The sequence below is a fragment of the Suncus etruscus genome, chromosome 8 (assembly GCF_024139225.1).
Source record: "Suncus etruscus isolate mSunEtr1 chromosome 8, mSunEtr1.pri.cur, whole genome shotgun sequence".
In the NCBI taxonomy this organism is placed as follows: domain Eukaryota; kingdom Metazoa; phylum Chordata; class Mammalia; order Eulipotyphla; family Soricidae; genus Suncus; species Suncus etruscus.
Window position 1 is genome coordinate 63,849,636 of NC_064855.1, and position 26,097 is coordinate 63,875,732.

At 41.1% G+C, this 26,097-nt stretch overlaps 1 protein-coding gene across 1 annotated transcript in view; it reads left to right on the top strand.

The window, feature by feature from the left end:
• The first annotated feature begins 17,517 nt into the window (after positions 1 to 17,517).
• Positions 17,518 to 26,097, top strand: part of FAM124A (family with sequence similarity 124 member A) — a 90,597-nt gene continuing 82,017 nt past the window's right edge. The window contains exon 1 of the mRNA XM_049778786.1: positions 17,518 to 17,582. Within this exon, the coding sequence (XP_049634743.1) occupies positions 17,518 to 17,582 (65 nt within the window). The remainder of the gene's footprint in view (positions 17,583 to 26,097) is intronic.

Below are 26,097 nucleotides of genomic sequence, written 5' to 3' on the forward strand. Positions count from 1 at the left end.
AGGGAAAATATCTCTATGAATAAAACTGCCTCATTTTTTTTATCCTAATCTTGGGGTTATAGCTAGCATAAACAGAACTTTAAGATGCAGTCTTGGACTGGAGAGATAGTATAGGCGATAAGGTTTTTATCCTTACTTGTGGCTGACCCCAGTTTCAGTACGGTCCCTCAAGCCCTGTTCAGAGTGATCCATTAGCAGAAGTCAGGAGTAAATTCTGAGCACTACCAAATGTGACCCAAAAATTGAGAAACCAAACAAAAAACAAGACAGCCTCACCTGTGACAGAAAACATAAAAATGTTCTGGACCTCTAATTCAGTAAGAATCATTCATTTCCCGCACATGTGTTGCCTCGGTTGCATATGTGTTGCACATTTGTGCCTAAACACATGTTGACTTCCTCTCCTCTTTTGGGATGCAAACTTTCCTATTTTCATGTTGGGTTGTAAACCAGGGCTCTTTCTGCCTTTGAAGAAGCCAACTCTCTTAAGCATGTTACTCTTTTCTCTGTCTCTCTCTGTCTCTCTGTCTGTCTTTCTCTGTCTCTCTCTTTCTCTTATCCTCTTCCTCCCTTTCTAGCTCCAAATAAAACTTGTTTTAACTTAAAAAAAAAAAAAAAAAGAATCAGGGCCCAGAGTGATAGCACAGCGACATTTGCCTTGCAAGCAGCTGATCCAGGACCAAAGGTGGTTGGTTCAAATCCTGGTGTCCCATATGGTCCCCCGTGCCTGCCAGGAGCTACTTCTGAGCAGACAGCCAGGAGTAACCCCTGAGCACCGCCAGGTGTGCCCCCCCCCCAAAAAAAATCATTCATTTCCCTTTTTTTTTAGCTTAGATAAAAGTCTCTTTGGAGGGGTGCTGCAGCAAGGATGGCAGTCAATATTGGGGATCAAGAATCTACCTCCTTGAGCTACAACCCCTACCCCTAAATTTAAATCTTAAGAGAATTTAACTGTACTACTTCCCACTCTTGTTTTTTTTTATTTAAAATGGAATTAAAAGGTTATTCATACTACAATTTTTTCCCACAGATAGTTAGTCATGATTGAGTTATAGTCATACAATATACAGCAACCTTCACCAGTGCTCATTTCCCATAACTAATGTCAAACTACTGACCACTTTTAATGTACAGATTAGAAAACAAATGTATGGCACTGAAGCAATAGTAAATTGAATAGGTCTTTTGCCTTGCATGTGGCCCAACCGGGTTCAATCCCAGTCCCTGAGCACCACTGGCAATAATTCCTGAGGGCAGAATAGGAGTAACACATGAACATATCCAAATGTGGCCAAAAAAATGAACAAGCAAAAAAAAGTTTTAATAAAGGAAAGGTTAACAATCTCTTGAGTTCAGTGTGAATATAAAATAACTCCTCGGGCCCGGAGAGATAGCACAGCGGCGTTTGCCTTGCAAGCAGCCCATGCAGAACCAAAGGTGGTTGGTTCGAATCCCGGTGTCCCATATGGTCCCCTGTGCCTGCCAGGAGCTATTTCTGAGCAGACAGCCAGGAGTAAGCCCTGAGCACCGCCAGGTGTGGCCCAAAAACCCAAAAAAAAAAAAAAAATAAATAACTCCTTCAAACACTAATTATTTCTGGGACCACGGCAAGTTAAAGACTTCCATATTCTAAAACTTCTAGAATGCTGCTGCAACAATGTTCAGGTAATGATTGATATTGTGTGAGACTGCCTGTGGGATGTCCTCCTTATATTGGTAACCACTGGAGAGTGGTTCTTAAATCCAGCAGCAAGTAGAAGAACCATTGTTGCTACTCTCAACTCTACCTCCATCTGCCCAGTTGATCCAAAATGGATGGCCCACAGTTATTTCAACTCATCACTCTGAGACATAATTTATAGACTTTATTTGTGTGCCCTCACATCCAAATCTCCTGCAGGTATTGGGAGAACATAAAAGGGCTTCAGACAGACTAGCAACATGATCTAGTTTGCTGTTCCATATATTCTTACATTGATGAGAGAGAAAAGATAGATGATGACCATATTGTGGATACAGGGGTGCACTTAGGAGGCTATTGCTGCATGTGGATCCTGGGCTGAGGATCATGCTGAACCAGATCCATTTCTGAAATGGTCAAGAGAAAATACCATGTAGGAAACTGGATTTGGAATAGAGCTCAGCGGGGAGAAATAGGCCAAAGATAATTGAGATGCCACTTACATATTGAAAATGCCTATTTATGAGAATGCATAATATTTATAAAGAAAAAAAGTATATAATGAGGGGAAAGAGAAAGATATAGGGATGAGGAAGTGAAGGAAAAGGGATAGAGAAATCAAACAGAGACAGGTACAAGACATCAGGTTGATCTGTAGATCTGTCAAAGGACTTTGAGATACAGTGTCCAGAGATGTGGGAGGAAACCCAGCAGAGTGCTGTCAAGAGCAGAGAGAGCTCTAGAGAAAAGGCTCTAACTGCCTGTGTGGGCTAAGAGGTAAGATTAAAGTTCCTACATTTATAATCAAGGGAAAATAAAATCCAAGACATAATAAAAGATTTGTTAAGCCAACTCTCTGGGTAGCTACAGGTTATGTTTTGAAATTCTATGTAAGTCCTAGTTACGTATAATAAAGCAATTTTCTAAAAAATGTGTTTTGTAGCACCAAATAAGGAATTTTAAAAAAACTCATGGGGCTGGCGAGGTGGCGCTAGAGGTAAGGTGTCAGCCTTGCAAACGCTAGCCAAGGAAGGACCTCTGTTCGGTCCCCCGGCGTCCCATATGATCTCTGTCCCATATGAGCTCCCCAAGCCAGGGGCAATTTCTGAGTGCTTAGCCAGGAGTAACCCCTGAGCATCAAATGGGTGTGGCCCGAAAAAAAAAACTCATATAATTGTTCATCCAGAAGGTTTGTTGTCACAATGCCAGATATTTTTTCTGGGGGGGCACACCCGGCGGTGCTCAGGGGTTACTCCTGGCTGTCTGCTCAGAAATAGCTCCTGGCAGGCAAGGGGGACCATATGGGACACCGGGATTTGAACCAACCACCTTAGGTCCTGGATAGGCTGCTTGCAAGGCAAACGCTGCTGTGCTATCTCTCCGGGCCCACAATGCCAGATATTTTAATGTTTCCAAATATCTCAATGTTCAACCTCATGTAAACCAAATGGGTAAATGTTTGGCAGTCTTTCTTTTTCCCATGAATTATCTTAAAATTTAATATCATGTGAAAAACAACCTAAAGTTTTTCTCTACTCACTGACCCACATACTCAACTTTTTAATATAAAGCTAATAGTTGCACCTTGATTGATTTGGTTTATGCAAATTGGCTTATTAAATCACTTAGAACACCATTTGTCCACGTTCCCAGACTCACACATAAAATATCACATGCATTCTCTCCCACTTGAACCAAATCCAGATAAATTGTGAGTCAGTAGTATAAACCCTCCACGATCCTCATATCAGTCTTTGCTTGTTTCCTAGGTGACAAAACTGTGCAGCTAGTTACTATTCCAAAGCACACAGCCGGATTCCCATCACTGTGATATATTCTATTTTTTATTCAATTTTTCCCCAAGAGAAAACTCAGGGTTATATGGAATTGCACATTTAAACTTGCCCTTCTGTCTAACATTAATTAGATCATGGAATCACAAAGCAGAGAGAGACCTGGGGAATTTCTAGAATCAAGTCTCTCCCCTTCAGCAGAAGAATATCTAACCTAACCATAAGGAGCTGAAGAAAGGAGGCCTCTCTACCTTCCAAAAGTGAAGATTCTATAACCTTCAACAAACAATTCTCAGACTTTAGCAACCTTTACCCTATGAGGACTGTGCACTGACCAGAAAACATAGTAGGCAACTATTAGTCAAAGAGAGACAGGAAGAAAATATTCCAGTTCACCTAGAGATGATTCACATACTTTAAATTTTGGAAAACATTATGGAAAAGTGAAAGCATAAAAGCACAAACAGTTCACATGTAATGTTTCCCACATTTAGATTACTCACACTTGGAAGAGTCCAGAGATCACTTGGGTCAATATGCTTGAGGGACTGTGGGAATTAACCACTGTCATTTGTGTCCTCTTTTTTATGCTTCTTCCAGGAAATAAATCTCCCAGTGGGATGAAACTTAATTATTTGAGCTCTGTCTGCTCTGTTACATATTCTGCCTTGTCCATGATGGATGCTTTAATAAAACTGTAAGTATTTTTTTAAAAAGAGAATATTTCAAAGAATTTTTCTAGTTTCAGAGAATTGGAACCAGCATTTTCACAACCCATGTGCTTAGCCACCCTTTCAGCAACATTAACAGGGTGTCTACTGTGTACTGGGCTCAGAATTTGTGAGTTAATTTTTGAGTTATACTTGACATAAACTCTTTAGTTGCAATATCATTCAAGCACTAAAGTAGAATGAGTGACTTCGTGGATCAAAATCAGATACAGGAGATAAGGCTCTTGCCTTGCACACAGCAGACCCAGGTTCAATTCCTGTTATCTCTTATGGTCCCCAGTGCACTCCAGGAGTAATTCCTGAGTACAGATCCCAAAGTAACCCCTGTGGCTCAAATACAAACAAATAAACAAACAAAAAAAATTTAGAAGTTGAAAGAAAGAATGACCAAATAATCACACAAACAACTATAAAATGAGCCTTTTGTTAAGGTATTTTGATTGCAGAAAAAGAAGGATCCATCTCTTCCACTAAGCAAATAATGATTGAGAGGGAATCTGATGTCTGAGTTAGATTTAAAGACATAGATAAGAGATAAGTAGGGTAATACAGTTGCAGAGAGGTTACAGTATATGTAGTATATTACAGTTTATGAAGAGGTTTTATGTTTAGAGAGAATAGTTAGTTATTTGAGGAGCAAGCAAGGGTCAGAGTAACCAGAGAGAGTTGGCAGGAGTATAAAGCTATAATGGCACAAGTCAGGAAATTTGGTACAATTCTGACCTCCAGTTTAAGAGAAACAGGAAGTTTAAAACCCATTAGTCTGTGGATGTGGTAATATGGCCAGATTTGTCTCTCAGGAAAAACACTGGTTACAATATGGTGACTGGAAGAGAAGGAAAGGAATATTTCTGGAAAGTTATAAAAGACTAAATTAAGAAGCTAGTCTAATTCTTTAAAGAAGTGGATCAAACACTTCTAAAATTCATTTGGAACAATAAACACCCTAGAATAGCTAAAGCACTCCTTGGGAAAAGGAATATGGGAGACATTACTCTCCCCAATTTTAAGCTTTATTACAAAGCAATAGTCATCAAAACAGCATGGTATTGGAATAAAGACAGACGCTCAGATCAGTGGAATAGGCTTCAGTACTCAGAGAAAGTTCCCCAGATATATAACCACCTAGTTTTTGATAAAGGAGCAAGAAATCCTAAATGGAGCAAGGAAAGCCTATTCAACAAGTGGTGTTGGCACAACTGGTTAGCCACTTGCAAAAAAGCGAACTCAGACCTCCAGCTAACACCATGTACGAAGGTAAAATCCAAATGTATTAAGGACCTTGATATCAGATCTGAAACTATAAGGTATATATAACAACATGTAGGTAAAACACTCCATGACAGGGGCCGGGCTGTGGCGCTAGAGGTAAGGTGCCTGCCTTGCCTGTGCTAGCCTAGGACGGACCGCGGTTGGATCCCCCGGCATCCCATATGGTCCCCCAAGCCAGGAGCGACTTCTGAGCGCATAGCCAGGAGTAACCCCTGAGCGTCACCGGGTGTGGCCCAAAAACCAAAAAAAAAAAAAAAAAAACAACACTCCATGACATTGAGACTAAAGGCATCTTTAAGGAAGAAACAGCACTCTCCAAACAAGTGGAAGAAGAGATAAACAGATGGGACTATATTAAGCCGAGAAGCTTCTGCATCTCAAAGGAGATAGTGCCCAGAATACAAAAGCCACCCACTGAGTGGGAGAAATTATTCACCCAATACTTATCAGATAAAGGACATATATCCAAAATATACAAGGTACTGACAGAACTATACAAGAAAAAAACATCTAACCCCATCAAAAACTGGGGAGAAGAAATGAACAGACACTTTGTAAAAGAAGAAATGCAATGGCCAAAAGGCACATGAAAAGATGCTCAACATCACTAATCGTCAGGGAGATGCAAATCAAAACTACTATGAGGTACCACCTCACGCCACTGAGATTGGCACACATCACAAAGAAGGAAAACAAGCAGTGCTCGTGGGGATGTGGAGAGAAAGGAATTCTTTTTCACTGCTGGTGGGAATGCCGTCTAGTCCAACCTTTATGGAAAGCTATATGGAGATTTCTCCACAAACTGGAAATTGAGCTCCCATACGATCCAGCTATACCACTCCTAGGAATATACCCAAGGAACACAAAAATACAATACAAGGGTCCCTTCCTTACACCTATATTCATTGCAGCACTATGTACAATAGCCAGACTCTGGAAACAACCAAGATGCCCTTCAATAGATGAGTGGCTAAAGAAACTGTGGTACATATACACATGGAATACTATGCAGTCGTCAGAAGAGATGAAGTCATAAAATTTTCCTATACATGGATGTATATGGAATCTATTATGCTGAATGAAGTAAGTCAGAGGGAGAGAGAAAGATGCAGAATGGTTTCACTCATCTATGGGTTTTAAGAAAAATGAAAGACATTTTAACATTATCTCAGAGACAAGAGTGATGAAGGCTGGTAGGTGCAGCTCATGACATGAAGTTCACCACATAGAGTGATGAGTGCAATTAGAGAAATAACTACACTGAAAACAATCATAACAATGTGAATGAATGAGGGAAGTAGAAAGCCTGTCTCGAGTACAGGTGTGGGTGGAGTGGGGAGGAGGGAGATCTGGGAAATTGGTGGTGGGAATCTCGCACTGGTGAAGGGGATGTTCTTTACATGACTGTAATCATACAACTACAATCATATTTGTAATCACGGTGTTTAAATAAAGATAATTTTAAAAAAAGAAGCTAGTCTAGAAAGGAAGAAAGGACTACAATAATGGAAGTTGAAATAGAGACTAGAGAAAGAATTAAGACAAATCCAGCAAGCAGAAATGACGAGTCTTGGTGATCATTGATAAATAAAGAAAAGGGAATATTTATAGATAACACCTACCTCTCTGGCAGCCACACTAGGTACCACTCACTGAGACAAGGTGCAGGGAAGAGAACCAGGACAGTAGAGAGGTTGAGGATTGGTGATTGCGTGTGTAGTGGGTGTAGTTGTAAGTCCAATACATAAGTTGTGTTATTTTTGCTGGAAGTAAAACATCCCAGTGGTGAGATTAAAACAAAATAGTAAAGAAAGATCTGAGGCCCAGAGGAGATGTCTGAAGTGGGAATTCACACATCCTGGGAACTCCTTTGTACAATGGTCTGTGGGAGAAAGTACAAAGTCAGAAGAGAAGAGCACTGAGGATCAGAGGGGAAGAACCTGTCCTAGAAAGAGTTAAGCAGGCTCCTCTGCACAGATACAAGCAGATATGATCCAAGGAAACTAGGAGCAACTATGCATGAAGAAGACTGTGCTGAGACAAAGCAGATTTAGCAATGACTAAGGAAACTGAAAACTATCTGGAGTGGAAGGAAAACAGAGATTACAAATAAGGGCAAGATTTCAAAAAAAATTTTTTACTCTGCCAAGGACTGGCAAGTAGATAGAGGAGGATGTGAGGTTAAAAGTTGATTTGGGGTTGGGGGGTGGGCAGAGAGATAGCATGGAGGTAAGGTGTTTGCCTTTCATGCAGAAGAACAGTGGTTTGAAACCCGGCATCCCATATGGTCCCCTGTGTCTGACAGTGGCGATTTCTGAGCATAGAGCCAGGAGTAACCCCTGAGCATTGCTGTGTGTGACTTTCTTCATGAAAGTCAGAAAGATTTAAGTGTGGATGGGAGAAAGCCCATGAGAGGCTGGAGATCCAGGAGTGGGCAGATAAAAAGCAATGGGCACCAATTTCCAAGAAGACTAAAAAGGTATGAAGCCTCAGAAGGTGGGATTTTATCTTAACAGTAATTGATGTGAGTGTTGACAGAATCCAGGTCTCAGACTGTATTAAAGACAGTTGCAGGGGTCAGAGTGATAGTAGAGTGGATGGACAATCCGGGTTTGATTTTTGGAACCCTTTATGATGCCCTGCATGTAAAGCTAGGAGTAAGACCTGAGCAGTGTCAGTTGTGACACAAAGACAAAACAAACAAAAGACATTCACCATTCAAATGCCAGAGCAAGCTATGGGCAACCTATGGGCAGTATCAGAGAACCCTAAAGACATTACCAGTTGTTCTTACACCTGAAAAGAGCTGGTCTAGGCGAGTGTTTTCCTTTGAGTGATGAGATGTCTGAGCCTGAGATTCTGCTCACATCTACATCCACCTTATCTCAGTAGTGCACAGACTTGTAAACAAGGCAATATACTAGTAAGTGTTACCAAAAGACCCCGAGGACTACATGACCAAAAAGGAACCCTTCACCAGACTTTTTGATTCAAAAAAGGTTATTATATTATGTTCAAACTGTCAAGTTTCTTCTTCATTCTTAATCACAGTTGGAAGTAATAACCCTTACAGTGGTCTATTCCAAGTGCCCCACTCAGTCACTGATACTGCTGAAAACAGCAGGAACTTCCATAGGATTTGGAAAGATGGTGGAGCATGTAGAGAGAAACAGAGTGGAAAGCACATTCATCAGTGCTGGCCTCCAGCACTCCAGTCCACAAAGAGTTCTTAAAGAGTGAGTGCTTAGGCAGCAGCTTTGACTATCTATACAGAGATCTTTCAGGTGACTCATGCCTGAGATGAACCAGAAGCTGAAAGAAAGTTCTGGAAAAGAGGGGGGACAAGAACAAGAGCAAAAGGAACTGCAACCAGTCAGTTTAGAATTTGTGTCTTGACATTTGTATTTTCTTTTGAAGTGGTTACAAAACAAAGACAAGTATTTGCAGCAGAAAAGAGAATTGTGCATCTCTTGCCAAAGTCTTCAATGAACCAGGAGAAGAAATTAGATATCTGTAATCTTGAACCTCAGAAACTGGGATGTGTGTGTGGGGTATAGAATGGGAGATGACACTGAAACTTGACATCTCAGGAAATAAAAAAGGTTTCTCCCTTTACTCCCTGCACTACCTCTTTATTTCTCACCTATCCTGCTCACAAACTAATGACATGACCTGTCATTAACCCTAACTGTAACTTGTACATCGTTCTTTTCTTGTTTATTTAATAAACAAATTTCTTTTTTGTGGTGCTGGGCATTGAACAAGAGCTCAGACATGCAAGAATTTTGCCATTGAAAACATGGAGGCTTTATCTCTAGACTGAATCTCACACATATCCCTGCAACATCAATGGTGCTGTGTGTGGTTTTTATTTTCCTCACCACTTTTATTCTGGTCTTGTGATTTACAGTACTGGTTGTTTTTGTTTTGTTTTGTTTTGTTTTTGTTTTTTTGGGCCACACCCGTTTGATGCTCAGGGGTTACTGCTGGCTAAGCGCTCAAAAATTGTCCCTGGCTTGGGGGGAGGGGGGACCATATGGAACGCCAGGGAATCAAACCACAGTCGAAATCTTTCCTTGGCTAGCGCTTGCAAAGCAGACACCTTACCTCTAGCGCCACCTCTCCAGCTCCTACAGTACTGTTTATGATAGTTTTATCACATATTGTTTCAACACCACACCCATCACCAGCATGCCTTCTCTCCATCAATCTGTTAGGGACCATTCTCATACCAACTAAGCATAATTTGTAGACCACATCTCAAGATCTGTTGCCTTTGGTTATTTTTTGTTACTTACTATATTTCATTATATCCCACATAGAAGAGAAATCAAAGGGGTCTGGGAGTCAGTATTTTTAGTCTAGAGTTTCATCACATTCCTGAATTTCCACAGCACTTTCCCCAAATTCTTTTGTATTCCTGCCTCATTTTATGTCTACCACCTGACAGTTGGATGCACATTGTGGCATTGAGGGGTGACTGGTTTTGGGCCCCAGATTTAATTCCATAAGATTAAAGATGAGAGTTCTGTGAAGCCACCAATGTAGTCTTACCATGTCGGCTCTTTCTTATTAGCAGAGTTATTTCTAGTGTAATGAGATTATTTTCCAACCCATGTGTTTATCTTTGGTTTCATTTATCCCTTTGCCATCTGGTCCCCTTATGCTGCATGTAAGGCTAGTGGCTTCCTTTGTCTAAGTGGATTTGTCAATAGTTTATAATTTTTCTTGTCAGAATCATAATATTTATTTTTCACATTAGACAAACTCTTCTGGAGAATTGGAAGAAAAAAAATTTTACTGTCTCTTTTTAACCTGAAATTTTTGTTTCTGGAAAATGCTTTTTTTAATAAAGATGTAAAAGATGAATGAACAAAATTTTCAAATACTCATTCATTGCTTATTTCATTTTTTTATTGTCTACTTATTATTAGTATAAACTAAAACAGTTGGCTGTGTGTGTGTGTGTGTGTGTGTGTGTGTGTGTGTGTGTTTGTGTGTGAACCAGGAATCAAACTCAGGACCTACACATGAAAGGAATGTCTCTTACCACTGAGCCATATCCCCAGCTCACAAGTAAACCATTTACAGAACTATATCAGAACAAGCTGTCCTGGGCCCGGAGAGATAGCACAGCGGCGTTTGCCTTACAAGCAGCCGATCCAGGACCAAAGGTGGTTGGTTCGAATCCCGGTGTCCCATATGGTCCCCCGTGCCTGCCAGGAGCTATTTCTGAGCAGACAGCCAGGAGTAACCCCTGAGCACCGCCGGGTGTGGCCCAAAAAAAAAAAAAAAAAAAAAAGTACAAGCTGTCCTAGAAAATGATCCAGAAAGTTTATACAGTGTGTTGAAATGACTGGCTTCCCTCTCACTTTGAAACTGGAATCCAGGCAAAGTCCATACCCCAGAGATTATCTTTTTTTTTTATCTGTTTTCAATCTCTGGTCCTTAAAGATTCTTATCTTGAAGCCTCTTGTCTGATGTTGTACAAAATTCTTGGCCTCCCTCCTAATTACTTTTGACCTTCTTGATCTTTCTTTTAGGACAGAACTGTGGCTCTTGAATATGCCATCAAATTGTTTGAAGTTTTGTTTTCAATGTGTCAAAGTGCTTGATATTTTATTCTGTTCTGACGGTCAATGGCTCTATGCCCAGATGAGGTGCCGGGTGAACTTCCACAATGCTCTGAGGGACGTAGGCTGGATGAGGAAGACCAGCCATGCTTATAGGGGCTAGAATATAACAGACTGCTTCCTCAGAGCCAGAAAAAAATCTGCCAAGCCAGTCATTGCCTCTGACTTGTTTCCCAATATATCCCTGGCACCCAGTCACTTTCTAGCTCAGCCAATACATAGATGACAGCCCTGTGCTTTGCTATACCAAAGCCTATAATAATATAAAACTATAAATGAGTAGTAGAGGTGAAATACAGTGGGAGAAGGATAATAAAGATCTGTCTGAGAAAAGCGATTAAGAACCAATGATGTCTTTTATTTAATTGCTTGTAGGTTTTGCAAGGAGTTGGAGTTTCTTATGAAATTCATACCAACAGCTCTAACAAGGAGGAAAGTGGAGGTCCCTAGAGATTCTGCAAGAATTAACTAGATTATCTATGACTGTATTCAAAGCCTCTGCCATAATGCCTGACACCTTATGAGCAATTTTGAAACATTCTGTGTCTGTTGCTTTTTATCTAGTTGGGTAACAAATGTAAGTCTCCAAGTTAGGCATCCTATCCTACTTATTACACAGTGTTCTGCCACTAGGCTATCCTCATAGTATGATCAGGTAACTTTAGGGAAGCAATCAAGCACCCTAAGCTGGTCAGAGATAGTTTTCTACTCTCACCTTGATATGAGGAAAGAAGGCATTGCAGCCCATCATAAAACTGCTGGTTGCTAAATTAGCATGTAGTAGCAGTTGAAAACCATGAAACGTCATGGGGCAAGGTACTCTGGGGCCACCCATCCATGGTCCTTATGTTGATTAGCAAATATTGAACACAAAGTGAGCCTTCCTGATCTAGGCATGGCTGTAGGAGCCCACACAAGGTTTGCTGGTTCTGCTCAAAAAAATCAAGAAAGTAGGTGGGCTTAGGAGGACAGTGATCTCAGATCAAACTTCCCTTTCCAATGAAAAGGTATCCCTGAGACTTCGCTGGACAGCATTGCCAATGATAAACAAAAACACATATGTCCCCATGGTTGCAAGAATGTGAACCAGTGCCTCATTTCGAGACACCTCTAGGGATTTTGTCTGGTCTGATCTTTCTCAGGAGAGCTAAGAAAGACTGAAATCATTGATGCATCTGTTTCATTTTTTGAAGGAGTGGCTAATTTCACATTTTCTTCTCTAGCATTTTTCTTACTGGCTTCTTCTGATGGTTTAACTGGCTCACCTTCCAGCCCATCAATGGATAACTTAGACTATATCTGGATAATATGGACTACCTGGCTCTCTACTCACTATGGGCTGCCTGGACATGGTACCGGACCACCCCAGGGTTTCATTTCCTCAACAATGGAAATAGAAGACTTAATTTACTTCATAGACCTTTGTTCCAGATGAAATGAAAAAACTTTCTTCTACACAGAATAGACAAACTAATGAAGATTAGAGTGATAATTCAATGAGCAGAGTACCCATTGTATGTTGGAAACCTAGGTATTGCATAGTACTACTCTAAGCTCTGCCAGGAGCAACTCTGAGCACTGCCTGATGGTCCTCAGAATAAATCAATTTTCAAAGAATAGATGAATGAAAAAAAAATAAGATTCTCTAAATGTATGGAGGACAATACTGTAGCATATTAACTATATGAACGTTTGTGATTTTGTGTAGTCTAAGTGATTATGTAGTCACTTTTATAAATTTTAAATATGTTGAGGCCAGTGCATGCCACCAGTGGCTTGTGTTTGGATGTTATGGGATATACTATACCAACTAAAGTTATTATTGTTGTCAAAATTTCATATTACACTTTAGTGCTCTCCAACAAAGCAAAGCACTAATTTAAAATGTATTTTAATTAGATAAATTATTTAACTGAATCACTAAAATACACAATTGCAAAGTTGTTCATGATTAAATTTCAGACATACAATGTCTAACACCTAACCCTTCACCAGGGTACATTTCCCACCACCAATTCTCTAGTCCCTCTCCCCTCCTACCACACTTACCACTTGCCTGTCTTTATAGCAAACATTTATCCTCTCTCTCTTTCTCCCTTTCTCTTTCTCTCTCTCACTCTCTTCTCTCCTCACTCCTTTTTTTAGATACTGTGGTTTACAACATTTACAACTGAAGGGGAATCACACATATCACTTTATCTCTTTTCACCATTCAATTCTTATCCAGAATGATCCTTTCCAACTATCATCGTCATAGTGGTCACTTCTCTGCCTTAATGCCACTCCTCCAACCTCCAATGGCAATTCCTTTAGTTGGCACTATTTATGGCATGAACTGGTCCTCCTGGCCCTTATCTCTATTGTCTTTGGGTATTATCACCGTGATCATTCTATGTCTATCTCTTTCCCTCTGACTCATTTTACTCAGCATAATACTATACATATCCAGACAAGTATAAGCAAATTTTATGACTTCATTTTCCTAACAGCTGTATTCCATTGTGTAGATGTACCACCATTTTTTCCATTCATCAGTTCTCAAACATTGGATATCTTATTGTTTTGATTTAATCTCTAATAATAACTTGGGGATTTTTTCATGTGCCTTTTGGCCAGTTGTATCTTATCTTTGTGGAAGTTTCTATTCATCTCTTCTCAGCTTTTGATGGGGTTAGATTTTTTTCTTGTTAAGCTCTACCAGTACCTTGTATATCTTAGATAATAAGATATATGAGGTATAAGGTATATCTTATATATAAGGTATATCTGATAAGTTCTTATCAGATGGGTAATGATCATTGTTTTCTTTGAGTTTTATAAATTCTTAGTTTAATGTAGTACTTGTTTATCTTTCCTTCCACTTGCTTGAACAGTGATGTTTCATTATCAAAGATGCCTTTAGCGTCAATGTCATGGAGAGTTCTGCCTGTGCTTTTCTCTATGTACCTTATGGTTTCAGGTCTGATATCAAGATCTTTAATACATTTTTATTTGACTTTGATCACAGATTCAAGAGAGGTTTGTGGTCATTTTTTTTTTTTTGCATGTAGCTTCCCAGTTCCAACATCACTTGTTGAAAAAACTTTCCTTGTTCCACTTTGTATTTCTTTACCCTTCATCAAAGATTAATTAAATATATACCTGGGGGTCAGTCTCAGGATATTCAATTCTAATTTATTGATCTGAGGGTTTGTATTCCACTTTATGCTATTTTAATGTCTACTGCTCTAATGTACAGTTGAATCTGGGTAAATTTGATACCTCTCATTTCCCCCCCAGGACTGATTTAACTATTCATAGACATTTACTGTGCTATATAAATTTCAGAAGTGTTTTGCCTATTTTTTGAAAAATGTCATGGATATCTTTATAGGAATTGCATTAAATCTGTACAAAGGCAGAGCACTATTAATGAAGTTGCCAGATAGTGAAAAACACAATTTTCATCTCACAGTCTGCATCAATTTGCTAATTTGGTATCACTGAGTCTGTATTGTCGCTTTACTTTCCATGACTATAATGTTCTATTAATTTCCTGGTGATGCTATATTTATGGAGAATTGGTTCACTGTTGTGTTTGCCATTTTGTGTTCGTTACCCCAATTTGCTTGGCCTCCCTCTAATTGAATGCTCAGTGTCCTACACTGCCTCTCCCTGCCAGTTTCTTTGCCAGTTTCTCACTCCCAATCTTCACAGGGGGCTGCCTCCCTTTCTTTTCTTTCTTTCTTTCTTTCTTTCTTTCTTTCTTTCTTTCTTTCTTTCTTTCTTTCTTTCTTTCTTTCTTTCTTTCTTTCTTTCTTTCTTTCTTTCTTTCTTTTTCTTCTTTCTTTCTTTCTTTCTTTTCTTCTTTCTTTCTTTCTTCTTTCTTTCTTTTTCTTTCTTTCTTCTTTCTTTTTCCTTTTGCTTTCTTTCTTCCTTCTTTCTTTATTTTTCTTTTTCTTTTTCTTTTTTTTTTCGTTTTTGGGCCACACCGACCACAATCAGGAATTTCTCCTGACTCTGCCTGGCTCTGCACTCAGAAATTGCTCCTGGCAGGCATGGGGGACCATATGGGATGTCGGGAATCAAACCTGGGTTCGTCCCAGGTCAACTGCATGCAAGGCAAACATCCTACCACTGTGCTATCTCTCCAGCCCAGTTGCCTCCCTTTCATTCACTCAACATATTAGTTGTTCAGGGACTATTCCAGGCGTTAGAGAGTCACAGTGAACAAAAGGAGAGGCCCTGATCTCTTGGAGTGGGCATTGTCAGGACAGGACTGAGAAGGAAAAAAAGGTAGCCAGTAAATAAGTCTATCCAATGCCAGGGACTGGGAAGGAAGAGCTTAGATTTTGAAATAAAACTATCAAATACCTGGTGCAGGTAGAGATAGAAGAAATAGTAGAGCAGAGTTAGGAGAACTGTGATTGAGGATTAGCCAGGAAGCCCTCTTTGTGAGGGACCCTTTGAAAAGAGTTCTAAAATAAATGTGCCAGGCTTTTTGCAGAATACCGAGAGGATTCCAGGAAGGAAGTACAAAGACTCTAAGGCAGAAAATTAAGAAAATGTCCCTTTCTGAGAGGCCTCTCTCTGACACCCGAAGTTATAAATTTCAGAAGGATAAACATATAAGATGCTGTTTTCTCTTATTTCAATTTCTTTTTGGTTTTGGGGCCATACTTGGCAATGCTAGATTACTCCTGACTGCATTCAGAAATTACTCATGGGTGTGCTCAGGGCACCATGTGGGAAGCTGGGGATCAAACCCACATCTGCTGTGTGTAAGGCAAATAAATGCCTTATCTGCTGTACTATTGCTTCAGCCCCAGTTTCACCTTACTTTTTTGTTTGTTTGTTCTTTTGGGCCACACCCGTTTGATGCTCAGGGGTTACTCCTGGTTATGCGCTCAGAAATCGCCCCTGGCTTGGGGGACCATATGGGACGCCAGGGGATTGAACTGCGGTCCGTTCCTTGGCTAGCGTTTGCAAGGCAGACACCTTACCTCTAGCGCCACCTCACCGGCCCCCCTCACCTTACTTTTTTTTATACCCAGAATTCAATTCCTGTCTGGTACTAATTATTGAATAAATCAACACATTTGAAATGGGCATTAAAGCACTGGCTCAAAAGTCATTCCCAGGAACTAGAACTTTCAATTACGGCAGTATCAGTTCCATTTTACAGATAACTAAACGAAGGCTCGAAAAGATGAAATGTGCCTTAAAAGAGAAGAAAGCAGAAGTGAGCGCATTCCAGTAATTTAGAAGAGGCTGTCAGAATTAAATCCAAATTGTTCTGATCCTGTCTTGTCTTCTGAAGAAGAATGAGATGTCCTTCTCACAGGAATTAATTCACTGTGAGGCAATGGGGGGGGGGGGGAGGCGGCATTTACAAACATTCATCGTCCTTTATCTGCAACAATTCTGCCTTAATGTAACTACATATTTTTAGTTCTTTTCTTTTCTTTCTTTCTTTCTTTCTTTCTTTCTTTCTTTCTTTCTTTCTTTCTTTCTTTCTTTCTTTCTTTCTTTCTTTCTTTCTTTCTTTCTTTCTTGTTGTTGTTGTTGTTGTTGCTGTTTGGGGTCAACATCCTGTGGAGCTGAGGGTTACTCCGTACTGTGTGCTCTGGGGACTGCTCCCTAGGGTGCTCTGGGACCACTTGGTGCTGGGGATAAAATATGCAAATCATGCACTCAGCCCTTTGTGCATTCTCTCAGGTCTTTAAATTCTTTTTAAAAGACTTTAAAAAGAAAAACACGAAAGAATGCATGACATCCATTATAAACTGTCGAGTTGGGTGATGAGAAGGTGATAATAAATTCTGTGTTGGCAATTCTGGGGAAACTATAAGAAAACACCAAGGTGAGCCAACTTGGTCCCTGAAGTGGCAGTCTCAGTTCTTCCTACGGGTTCAGGTGAGGTTGGCTATTTCTTGATGCTGCCTGTAAGGGAAAACCTCAGGACATCCCTGGAATTTTCTGTCAAGAACTGGGGACCCAGGAAAGGGGCAGCCTCAAGCAGTACCGGACTGCATTCACTCACCGCAAAGGAACACAAAGCAAAGAGGGGCAAAGTGGGGGCGATGCTCAGCATGTACAAATAACTCCTCTGCCTACATGAAGCCCCCAACACAAGCAAACAGATCTCACACCCCTCACCCACTCATGCACAGGCGAACCACATGCTTGCTCACAGCCCATTCACATTGTATGCTCGCGCCCGCTCCCTAGCACGGCCCCCAGGCGCGGGCACAGGCCCGGGCCCGCCAACGAGTGCTCTGCCCGGGGCGGCCAGGAGGGGACGCGGTGCCGGCTGCCTGGGCGGGCGCTGGAGTTGGTTGCTGGAGCCGAGCTCGCGAGTAGCTCCGAGGGAGTCCAGCCCCGCTTAGGTCGGGCTGGGCGGCCGGGAGGGAGAGAGGGCGCGCGCCATGGATCCGAAGCCGGGCGGCGGCGAAGAGGATGACTGCGTGGACTCGGGCGCGGAGACCGGAGGGTGAGCGGGGCCATGGGCTGGGGGGCGATCCCGGAGTCGCGCGGCCCCTTTACTCCTTGCCCCGGGACCTTCCCACGCCGGTGCTGCGGGAAAGACCGCTGGGATCGTCTCTCAACCAGGGTGAGCCCCACCCCGGGAGGAGGAGGAGGAAATTGAAGGTTACTTGGGGTACCCCTAGATGCACACCTTCTACCTCGCCGCACCCTGTCCCTCTTGGTCCCCCGGCATCGCAGACACACGATGGGAGGCAATGCTTGCTCCGGGGGTTCTCATCCAACATCTCTTTATGGACTGGGGATGCTTTGGAGCTTCTTTCCAAGGGGGGCATCATTCATTCAGTCTTCTGGAGCCCCTTCTATTTAGGGATAAAGGTTTGTGGATGAGAAAAGGGCAGGACATCTATATCTAAAAGCCTGCCAGAAGTTGTCCAAGAGAATGGCATTTTTTTTCCAGGTTAGGGTTGTGTTGTGCTTGCAGATTCTATCTTCGACTGCTCCCTCACCTTTGCTCCAACTTCCTAACTCCCCCCCTGCGCACCTGTCCCAAATGCTGTCACTTGCCCGGGTACACCGGCGGGCTGTTCTGTAAGTGAAAGTTGTGTTCTAATCCTGCGAAGAGCTAACCATAAAGTCCGCTTCGCTTCGATGGACTCAAACAATCACCGTAAAGCCTTGGAGAACTAATGAGCCCTCCTCTCCACGTTTTCCGAAGTGGGACAAAAGACCCTGCGTTGCTTTAGCAGATGAATGTGGCTGTAAGTGCTGACACTCAGCCCCTATCTTTAGAGGATTTCCCTGAGTTGAGTCAGCGCCACATGCAGGATGCTTACCCACCCAGAAGGAAAGGGTGTCTTTTCCTATTCAAAGTGACCCACCCCACCCCAGGAGGGCTAGGGTTGCCCTTCTCAAGGAAGCCTCATTCCTGGAAGGTTGGGGGAGATGTAAGCTAATGGCTAGGTTTTCTAACCCTGAGAAGTCAGGAAGAGAGTCCAGGGCCAGAATGGACCCAGTGGGCCAATCTGACCCCCACAAAAGGTCCTCCCTCCTGCCTGCTCCATTCACATCCTTCCTTCCCTACTTCTATCCAGACCAAATCAAGAACTTGACTCCCATAAACTTATTCCTCACAATGGACTTTCCCTGATTCTCCAAACTTGCAGTCATTCACATTTAACTCTAGAGCCCAATTTCTTCCGGTGGAGTAACCTGATTCCGAGAACTGGACTCCCTTCCTCTTTCCCACACTCTATATATGAGACATTCACCAGTTTTGACTGAAAATCGGAGACCGTTGTTGTTTTTTAATCTCATCTCTAGTTAGTTGGATCATGAATAGGAGAAAAAAAGCAAAAAGAGCCAGCTGTGTTAAATAAGGCAGCAATGAGCGTATTTCATTTTCACTATGCAGTCCTCCTAAGACACTTTCTCCAAGGACTCACCCTTGAAGACTTGGGGAGAAAGTCTTCACCCAAGGGTTGACATCACCCCCAAGATTCCAAAGAAAATCCTGACAGCTGCCAAGACTACTGGGAAGGGTTTGCTGAAGCTTCTGTTCTCTGTCTCTGTCATAAAAGTATATAGCTGTTTAAAGGGAAGTGTAAATAATTCTTATCGTTTGCTTCTCTGGGATTCTTAAAAGCTCTAGATAAAGGTAAAGCAGCATGCATAAGTAGTTCAATGACTGCTTATTACTCTTGTGTTTGTCATATTTTTATATTTTCATTGAAGTTTAGTTATCAAAAAAAATTGGTCGCGGTTTCCCTGCTCTTTCAGAGCTCACCATCTCTTATGGTTCAGCTTTCAGATGTCTACCAGTCAAGGCTGGGTAAAAAAAGCACATGAAAAGCTTAGTACATGTTTGCTACTAATCCTTTTGAGATGTAAATCTGTTCCTGCAGGACATTTAGTAGCTCTGTAAAGCATAAAGAGCTTAACATGACCAACAAGGCTCCATGTTCCAAGGTCCCCCCTCTTGCCCTCTATAGCCTTGTTTCTTGGCAGGTCTATTGTCACTCCCTACCTGAACCCTGACCAGGATTTTCAGGACTTGGCTTTGTCAGACTGCCCTGCTTGTCAGCTCTGCCCTTTTCTATCTGACATGCCTGTCCACTAGGTGAAACCCAACTCTTCTCCGAACACTCAGCTCAAGTGACACATCCACCAAGACAAGGATCATTAATTTGGGGTCCACAAATGGCTTCAAGTTATATGCAAAGTAATGTGCTTTGTGAATTTTTATAAGGGAAGAGACTGACCCAGTGAGATTCTGAAAGTAGCCTAAGAACCTCTTCAATAACAGTTGAGCAGAATATCAGAATATGAGATGTTTCGTTTTCAACATGCTGGGGTATTTCCAGGGTATTGGGAGACAACTGAGTAGGGCTGATAAGACCACAGTTGACTAAGTCTCTGGAGCTCAGAGGGGTCATCTATTAACATTATAGTGGGAGCTTTCATGCTAAAAATGGTACTTGCAACCCTGGGAATAGATTAAACCAATATAGTGGCAAACATTTTTGGGGGTTGCTTGGAGGGACCACATTCCATTATGATCATGAACAACGCCCATCTAAGTGTTCAGGGATCAGTTATGGTGGATCAGAAATACTCTGGAGACCATGCTCTGGGACCATGTGGGAATGGAACCCAAACCTTCTGCACTCCAGCCTCTTAACTTTCTCTTTGGCACAATAACAAACATTTACTTAGCATTTCCTATTTCTAGGTCCTCTTCTAAATCTATCTTTTTTCCTTTCACAAAGGTCACAACTGAAGAGGATAAGGTGATGTTAGCTGGAAGAAAAATGGGTGTGGAATTTTTTTTTTTTTAATAAAGGAGGAGATAGTGGTACTTAGAGGCCAAGGGAAGAAAAAAAAGAGATCAGCTCTGCAACTGGGAACCTAATTGGGGATGGGGTGGTGGAGATGTTTGTTTGTTTTTTTTAATGGAGTAATGAAGCAAAAAATAGAGCAATGTTGGAGGCCAAATCATAATAACTTCCAGAGAGAGTTAAAGGTGAGAAAGAGATAGCTAGAGTTTTTTGTCCAGAAAAGAGGGATGCTGAAGAAATATTAAAGGAGAAGGGTTGGGGGGGCTTCCTAAATTATAGATAAATTATAAGTAACTGAGAAAAGGATCTATAAAAACAAAAGGAGGAGGAAAGATACAGGAGCAAAATTGATCATCTAAAATGCCAACTTGAAACCAGAAAGATAGATTGCCCTTATATGCAGTCAACCTTGCTTAGTCCTTGGCACCACATATGGTCCCCTGAGCTGGCCAGGCTTTATCCCTAATCAAAGAATTGGGAACATCAACTTTTTGACAAAGTGACATGAATGAACTTTAGACTACATGTGGCTGGGATAGCTGTAGTAGGAGGAATGACAGCCTCTTCAATTGCTGGTCAGATGGAAAGATGGGTTCCCTTCAGTGCACATATAGCACTCCCTCCACTGGGAGGATGGAACCTTGCAATAGTAGTCTGTCAATGTTGAAAAAGAATGCAGGTGAGGTTCATGATTGGATATTAATGGAGATACTATTCTTCCTTGCCATTTGTTCTCCTGCAGCAGTGTTCAGCTACCCTGGGGCACAGTTGGGATTATCCAGTTTTGAAGAAAGGATGGTTAGAGCTGTTGTTAAACTGGTGTGTGTGTGTGGGGTGTGTGTGTGTGTGTGTGTGTGTGTGTGTGTGTGTGTGTGTGTGTGTAAATATAGGAGCTAAGCTAAGATTGCTTCAGTTTATTAGTAATTATATAAGTAAATTGTCTATGCTAATCACTTTGAAAGTTTTAGTCTAAAGAGTCACTGAACTTGGATTCAAATTCTGGCTTCTCTACTTAGGAACCAGGAGACCTTGAACCAGTTACTTACTTTTATTCTACCTTCAGTTTTCTCTTTTGTAAACTGGAGATGATAATAATAATCACTTTATGAGTTGAATTTTCTGTCTAAATTAATCTAAACAGAGCTGGAGAGATAGCTCAAAGGACTGAGTGCACACTTTGCACATAGGAAACCTGGGTTTTGTTCCCAGCAAAACACTGCCCCCACCCCCCGAGTTCTCCAGGTAGCAACTCACAAGCACAGATCCAAATGTATTATTTAGCACCACTAGGTGTGATCCCCAGTCAAAACAGGAATAAGGCTATGACTCAGTGATATAGCACTTACCTTTTATATGAGACTGGATAGGGGCCAGATCTCTGATATCAGAAGAAAAAATGAAACAGAAACTCTTAATAAAGGACAGTTGGTTATAAACCCAATTAAAATCCATAGAATAAGGGCAGAAGATATAGAACAAAGGGCAAGGTACTTGCTTAGCATGTGGCCGATTCTGGTTTGCTCTCTACACTACATATAGTCCCTTGAGTACAGCCTGGGGTGATCCCTGAACACATGCCAGGATTAAGCCCCTGAGTACAACTGGGTCTGACCCAAAAGACAAGTCAAAATCTATAGAATAAGAAAAATAAATGTTATATTGGATGTTTCATAAGTGATGTCTCCCAGATTTGGCCTCTAAGCTACTCTTTCCAACATGACCATACCTTTTGAATATTTTTTATTCAAAAATCTGGTCTGGCATTTATGGGCCACTTATTTTTCATGGGCAACTGTTATAGAGCTTCAAAAATGAGTTGTGCCATGTCCTTTGTGGGTTTCTATCACTTGATAATTTATTGTGGTTGTATTAGAATTGACAGATCTATGTAGATATGAAAGAACAGATAGAATAAACTTAAAATAGGACTGTTTAGGTCCAGAACGATAGTATAGTGGGTAGGGCATTTGCCTTGAATGCAGCCAAGCTGGGTTTGATTCTCAGCATATCCCATAATGTTCCCCAAGCACTACCAGGAATGACTCCTGAGTGCAGAGCCAGGAGTAACACCTGGGCACCCCAAGTGTAGCCAAACAAGCAAACAAAGGACTGGTTTAAAACATCAGAATGGGAAATCTTGCTGTGACCTGGTAGTTAAAGTGGAGCTTTTTATCCAGAAATCACTATGGGCTCTGATTCATTGAAATGATAGGAATATAAGGCCCATGTTTCATTTTGCTCATGTTTACAAGGAGCATCAAGGTAATTTTCCTGAATTGCTACTACCAGATAAATATTAGAATTTTTTTAGAAAATAGAATTTAGTAAGGCATTGCTAATATGTACATGTGTATAAATTTGCAAGTAGTCTTCTTTATGCGACCTTATACAAAATATATAATCCTTGTATTGTTTTGATCATCTGTATCTTACATTCATAAATGTTTTATCCTAAATTTTTAGTGTACATAGTTTTATTCTTTTTTTTTTTTTGGTTTTTGGTTTTTGGGCGGTGCTCAGGGGTTACTCCTGGCTGGCAGCTCAGAAATAGCTCCTGGCAGGCACGGGGGACTATATGGGGACACCGGGATTCGAACCAACCACCTTTGGTCCAGGATTGGCTGTTTGCAAGGCAAATGCCGCTGTGCTATCTCTCCGGACCCTAACATAGTTTTATTCTGGCAAGACTGAACATCTCATGGAGAAAAAGTTGAGTTAATTATTAGGATGTGAAATCAATAAATAGAACCCTCAAGATATATACAGGTGTTCCCTCCCATCCTTAAAAAAACTGAGAATACAGATACCCTTTTATATACATCTTGTATTCTCTGAAGTTATTGAATCCTATTTATGAATAAAGTTGTGTTAAGCTTTATAGTTTATCTTTACGAGCAGTATTTCCAGTAAATAATCTTTGAAGAATTTCATGGAAATATGTATTTTAAGATCTACAAAAGTGTTTGTTCATACCTTGACTCAGTCCCAGTTTACACTCATGATCACAATTTTTTAAGGAAAGAAAGCAAATATAATGCTACATTTATAAATGTCTCACAATTCTGTGCTTTGTAAAGGAACAATCATATAACCAACAAAAGGGAAATGGTTGAATAGACCGTAATACATTCCTTTACTTAAAATTATAATTACAGGACTGTGAGCAGCAAGTTATGATGGCATACGCAATTTAAAACATTTTAAGTTTACATAAAAAATTAAATAAGGGGCTGGAGAGATAACATGGAGGTAAGGCGTTTGCCTTTCATGCAGAAGGACAGTGGTTCAAATCCCGACATCCCGTATGGTCCCCCGTGCCTGCCAGGGGCGACTTCTGAGCAGACAGCCAGGAGTAAACTCTGAGTGCTGCGGGGTGTGACCCAAAAACAAAACAAAACAAAATTAAATAAAATGTATTTCCCCTAGTCAAAGCAATTGTATGAATTAGAATATGTATGAATAAGATAAACAAATTCAGAAACTAGTGAACAGTGTGTGGTTTTGAGTGAGTTTTCTCTCTGGCTTCTATTTTGATGGTAGACAGGGTGTGGGTTGATGTGATGGGCAGGACTGAAGAGCTGGGCAGAGGTCAGGAGATGGGGGCTTAATAAGTTGGTGCCATTGTTTGAACTGCAGAGAGTGAAGTGATCAGATTGTAGGAAAAGGAAGTTGAGTGTGGTGAGATGGCCTGGAGGCAGGATGGCCTAGGGCTATATCTTTAGTCTAGAGAAATACAAAAGAATTCCTGGCAGTATGTTAATTATGCCAGCACCACCTTCCTAAGAAGACACATTGCACTTTAAAATTCTTTAAATATGCTTCAAATGTACATGCATTCTATATACATACCCATCTGCATGAAGATTTTTAAAATGCATGCATATGTGAATTCCATCTGCGTTAGGAATAACCAGAGAGTTCTAGTTAAAAATACAAAATTTAATTTCAATTTTGGACCACACCCTGTAGTACACAGTACTTACTTTTTTTTTTTTTTAATTTGGCTTTTGGCTTTTGGGCCACACTCAGTGACAGAAAAGGGGTTACTTCAGGGTATTTGCTCAGAAATTGCTCCTGGCTTGGGGGGACCAAATGCGACACCAGGGATCCAACCAAGGTCCCTCCTGGATCAGCTGCAGGCAAGGCAAACACGCTACCGCTGTGCCATTGCTCTTGGTCCTGCACTCTGCACTCAAGTTTCACTCCTGGCAGAACTCAGGGCTATAGAGGATGCTGGAGATTGAACCCAGGCTATATGTGTACAAGATAAATTCTGTACCCACTTTTCTATCTCTCCAGCACCATGAAATACAAAAATTTAATAATAACACTAGTGCACATTCTTGTTGAATGTTGTATTTTGATTCCTCAGGAAACTTCTTTTAGCTCTTACCATTTTAAATTGATCATATTGTAATAGAACTGCTTTAAATTGCATCCACCTTAGTGGATAGTGGCTGTGTTGATACAGACATTTCTCAGTATTTTTTAATTAAATGTCTTAATTTAATTTTTTTATTTAAACAACTTTATTACATACTTGATTGTGTTTGGGTTTCAGTCATGTAAAGAACACCACCCATCACCAGTGCAACATTCCCATCACCAGTGTCCCAAATATCCCTCCCCCTCACCCAACCCCTGACTGTACTCTAGACAGGCTTTCTATTTCCCTCGTACATTCTCATTATTAGGATAGTTCAAAATGTAGTTATTTCTCTAACTAAACTCATCACAGTTTGTGGTGAGCTTCATGAGGTAAGCTGGAACTGCCAGCTCTTTTCTCTTTTGTGTCTGAAAGTTATTATTGCAAGAATGTCTTTCATTTTTCTTAAAACCCATAGATGAGTGAGACCACTCTGCGTCTTTCTCTCTCTCGCTCTGACTTATTTCACTCAGCATAATAGATTCCACGTACATCCATGTATAGGAAAATTTCATGACTTCATCTCTCCTGACGGCTGCATAATATTCCATTGTGTATATGTACCACTGTTTCTTTAGCCATTCATCTGTTGAAGGGTATCTTGGCTGTTTCCAGAGTCTTGCTATGGTAAATAGTGCTGCAATAAATATAGGTGTAAGGAAGGGATTTTTGTATTGTATTTTTGTGTTCCTAGTGTATATTCCTAGGAGTGGTATAGCTGGGTCGTATGGGAGCTCGATTTCCAGTTTTTGAAAGAATCTCCATATTGCTTTCCATAAAGGTTGAACTAGACGGCATTCCCACCAGCAGTAGATAAGAGTTCCTTTCTCGGGGGCCGGTGGCGCTCGAGGTAAGGTGCCTGCCTTACCTGCGCTAGCCTAGGAGACGGACCGCGGTTCGATCCCCCGGCGTCCCATATGGTCCCCCAAGCCAGGAGCGACTTCTGAGCGCATAGCCAGGAGTAACCCCTGAGCGTCACTGGGTGTGGCCCAAAAACCAAAAAAAAAAAAAAAAAAGAGTTCCTTTCTCTCCACATCCCCACCAACACTGCTGTTCTCATTCTTTGTAATGTGTGCCAATCTCTGGGGTGTGAGGTGGTACCTCATAGTTGTTTTGATTTGCATCTCCCTGATGATTAGAGATGTGGAGCATTTTTTCACGTGTCTTTTGGCCATTTGTATTTCTTCTTTGTCAAAGTGTCTGTCCATTTCTTCTCCCCATTTTTTGATGGGATTAGATGTTTTTTTCTTGTAAATTTC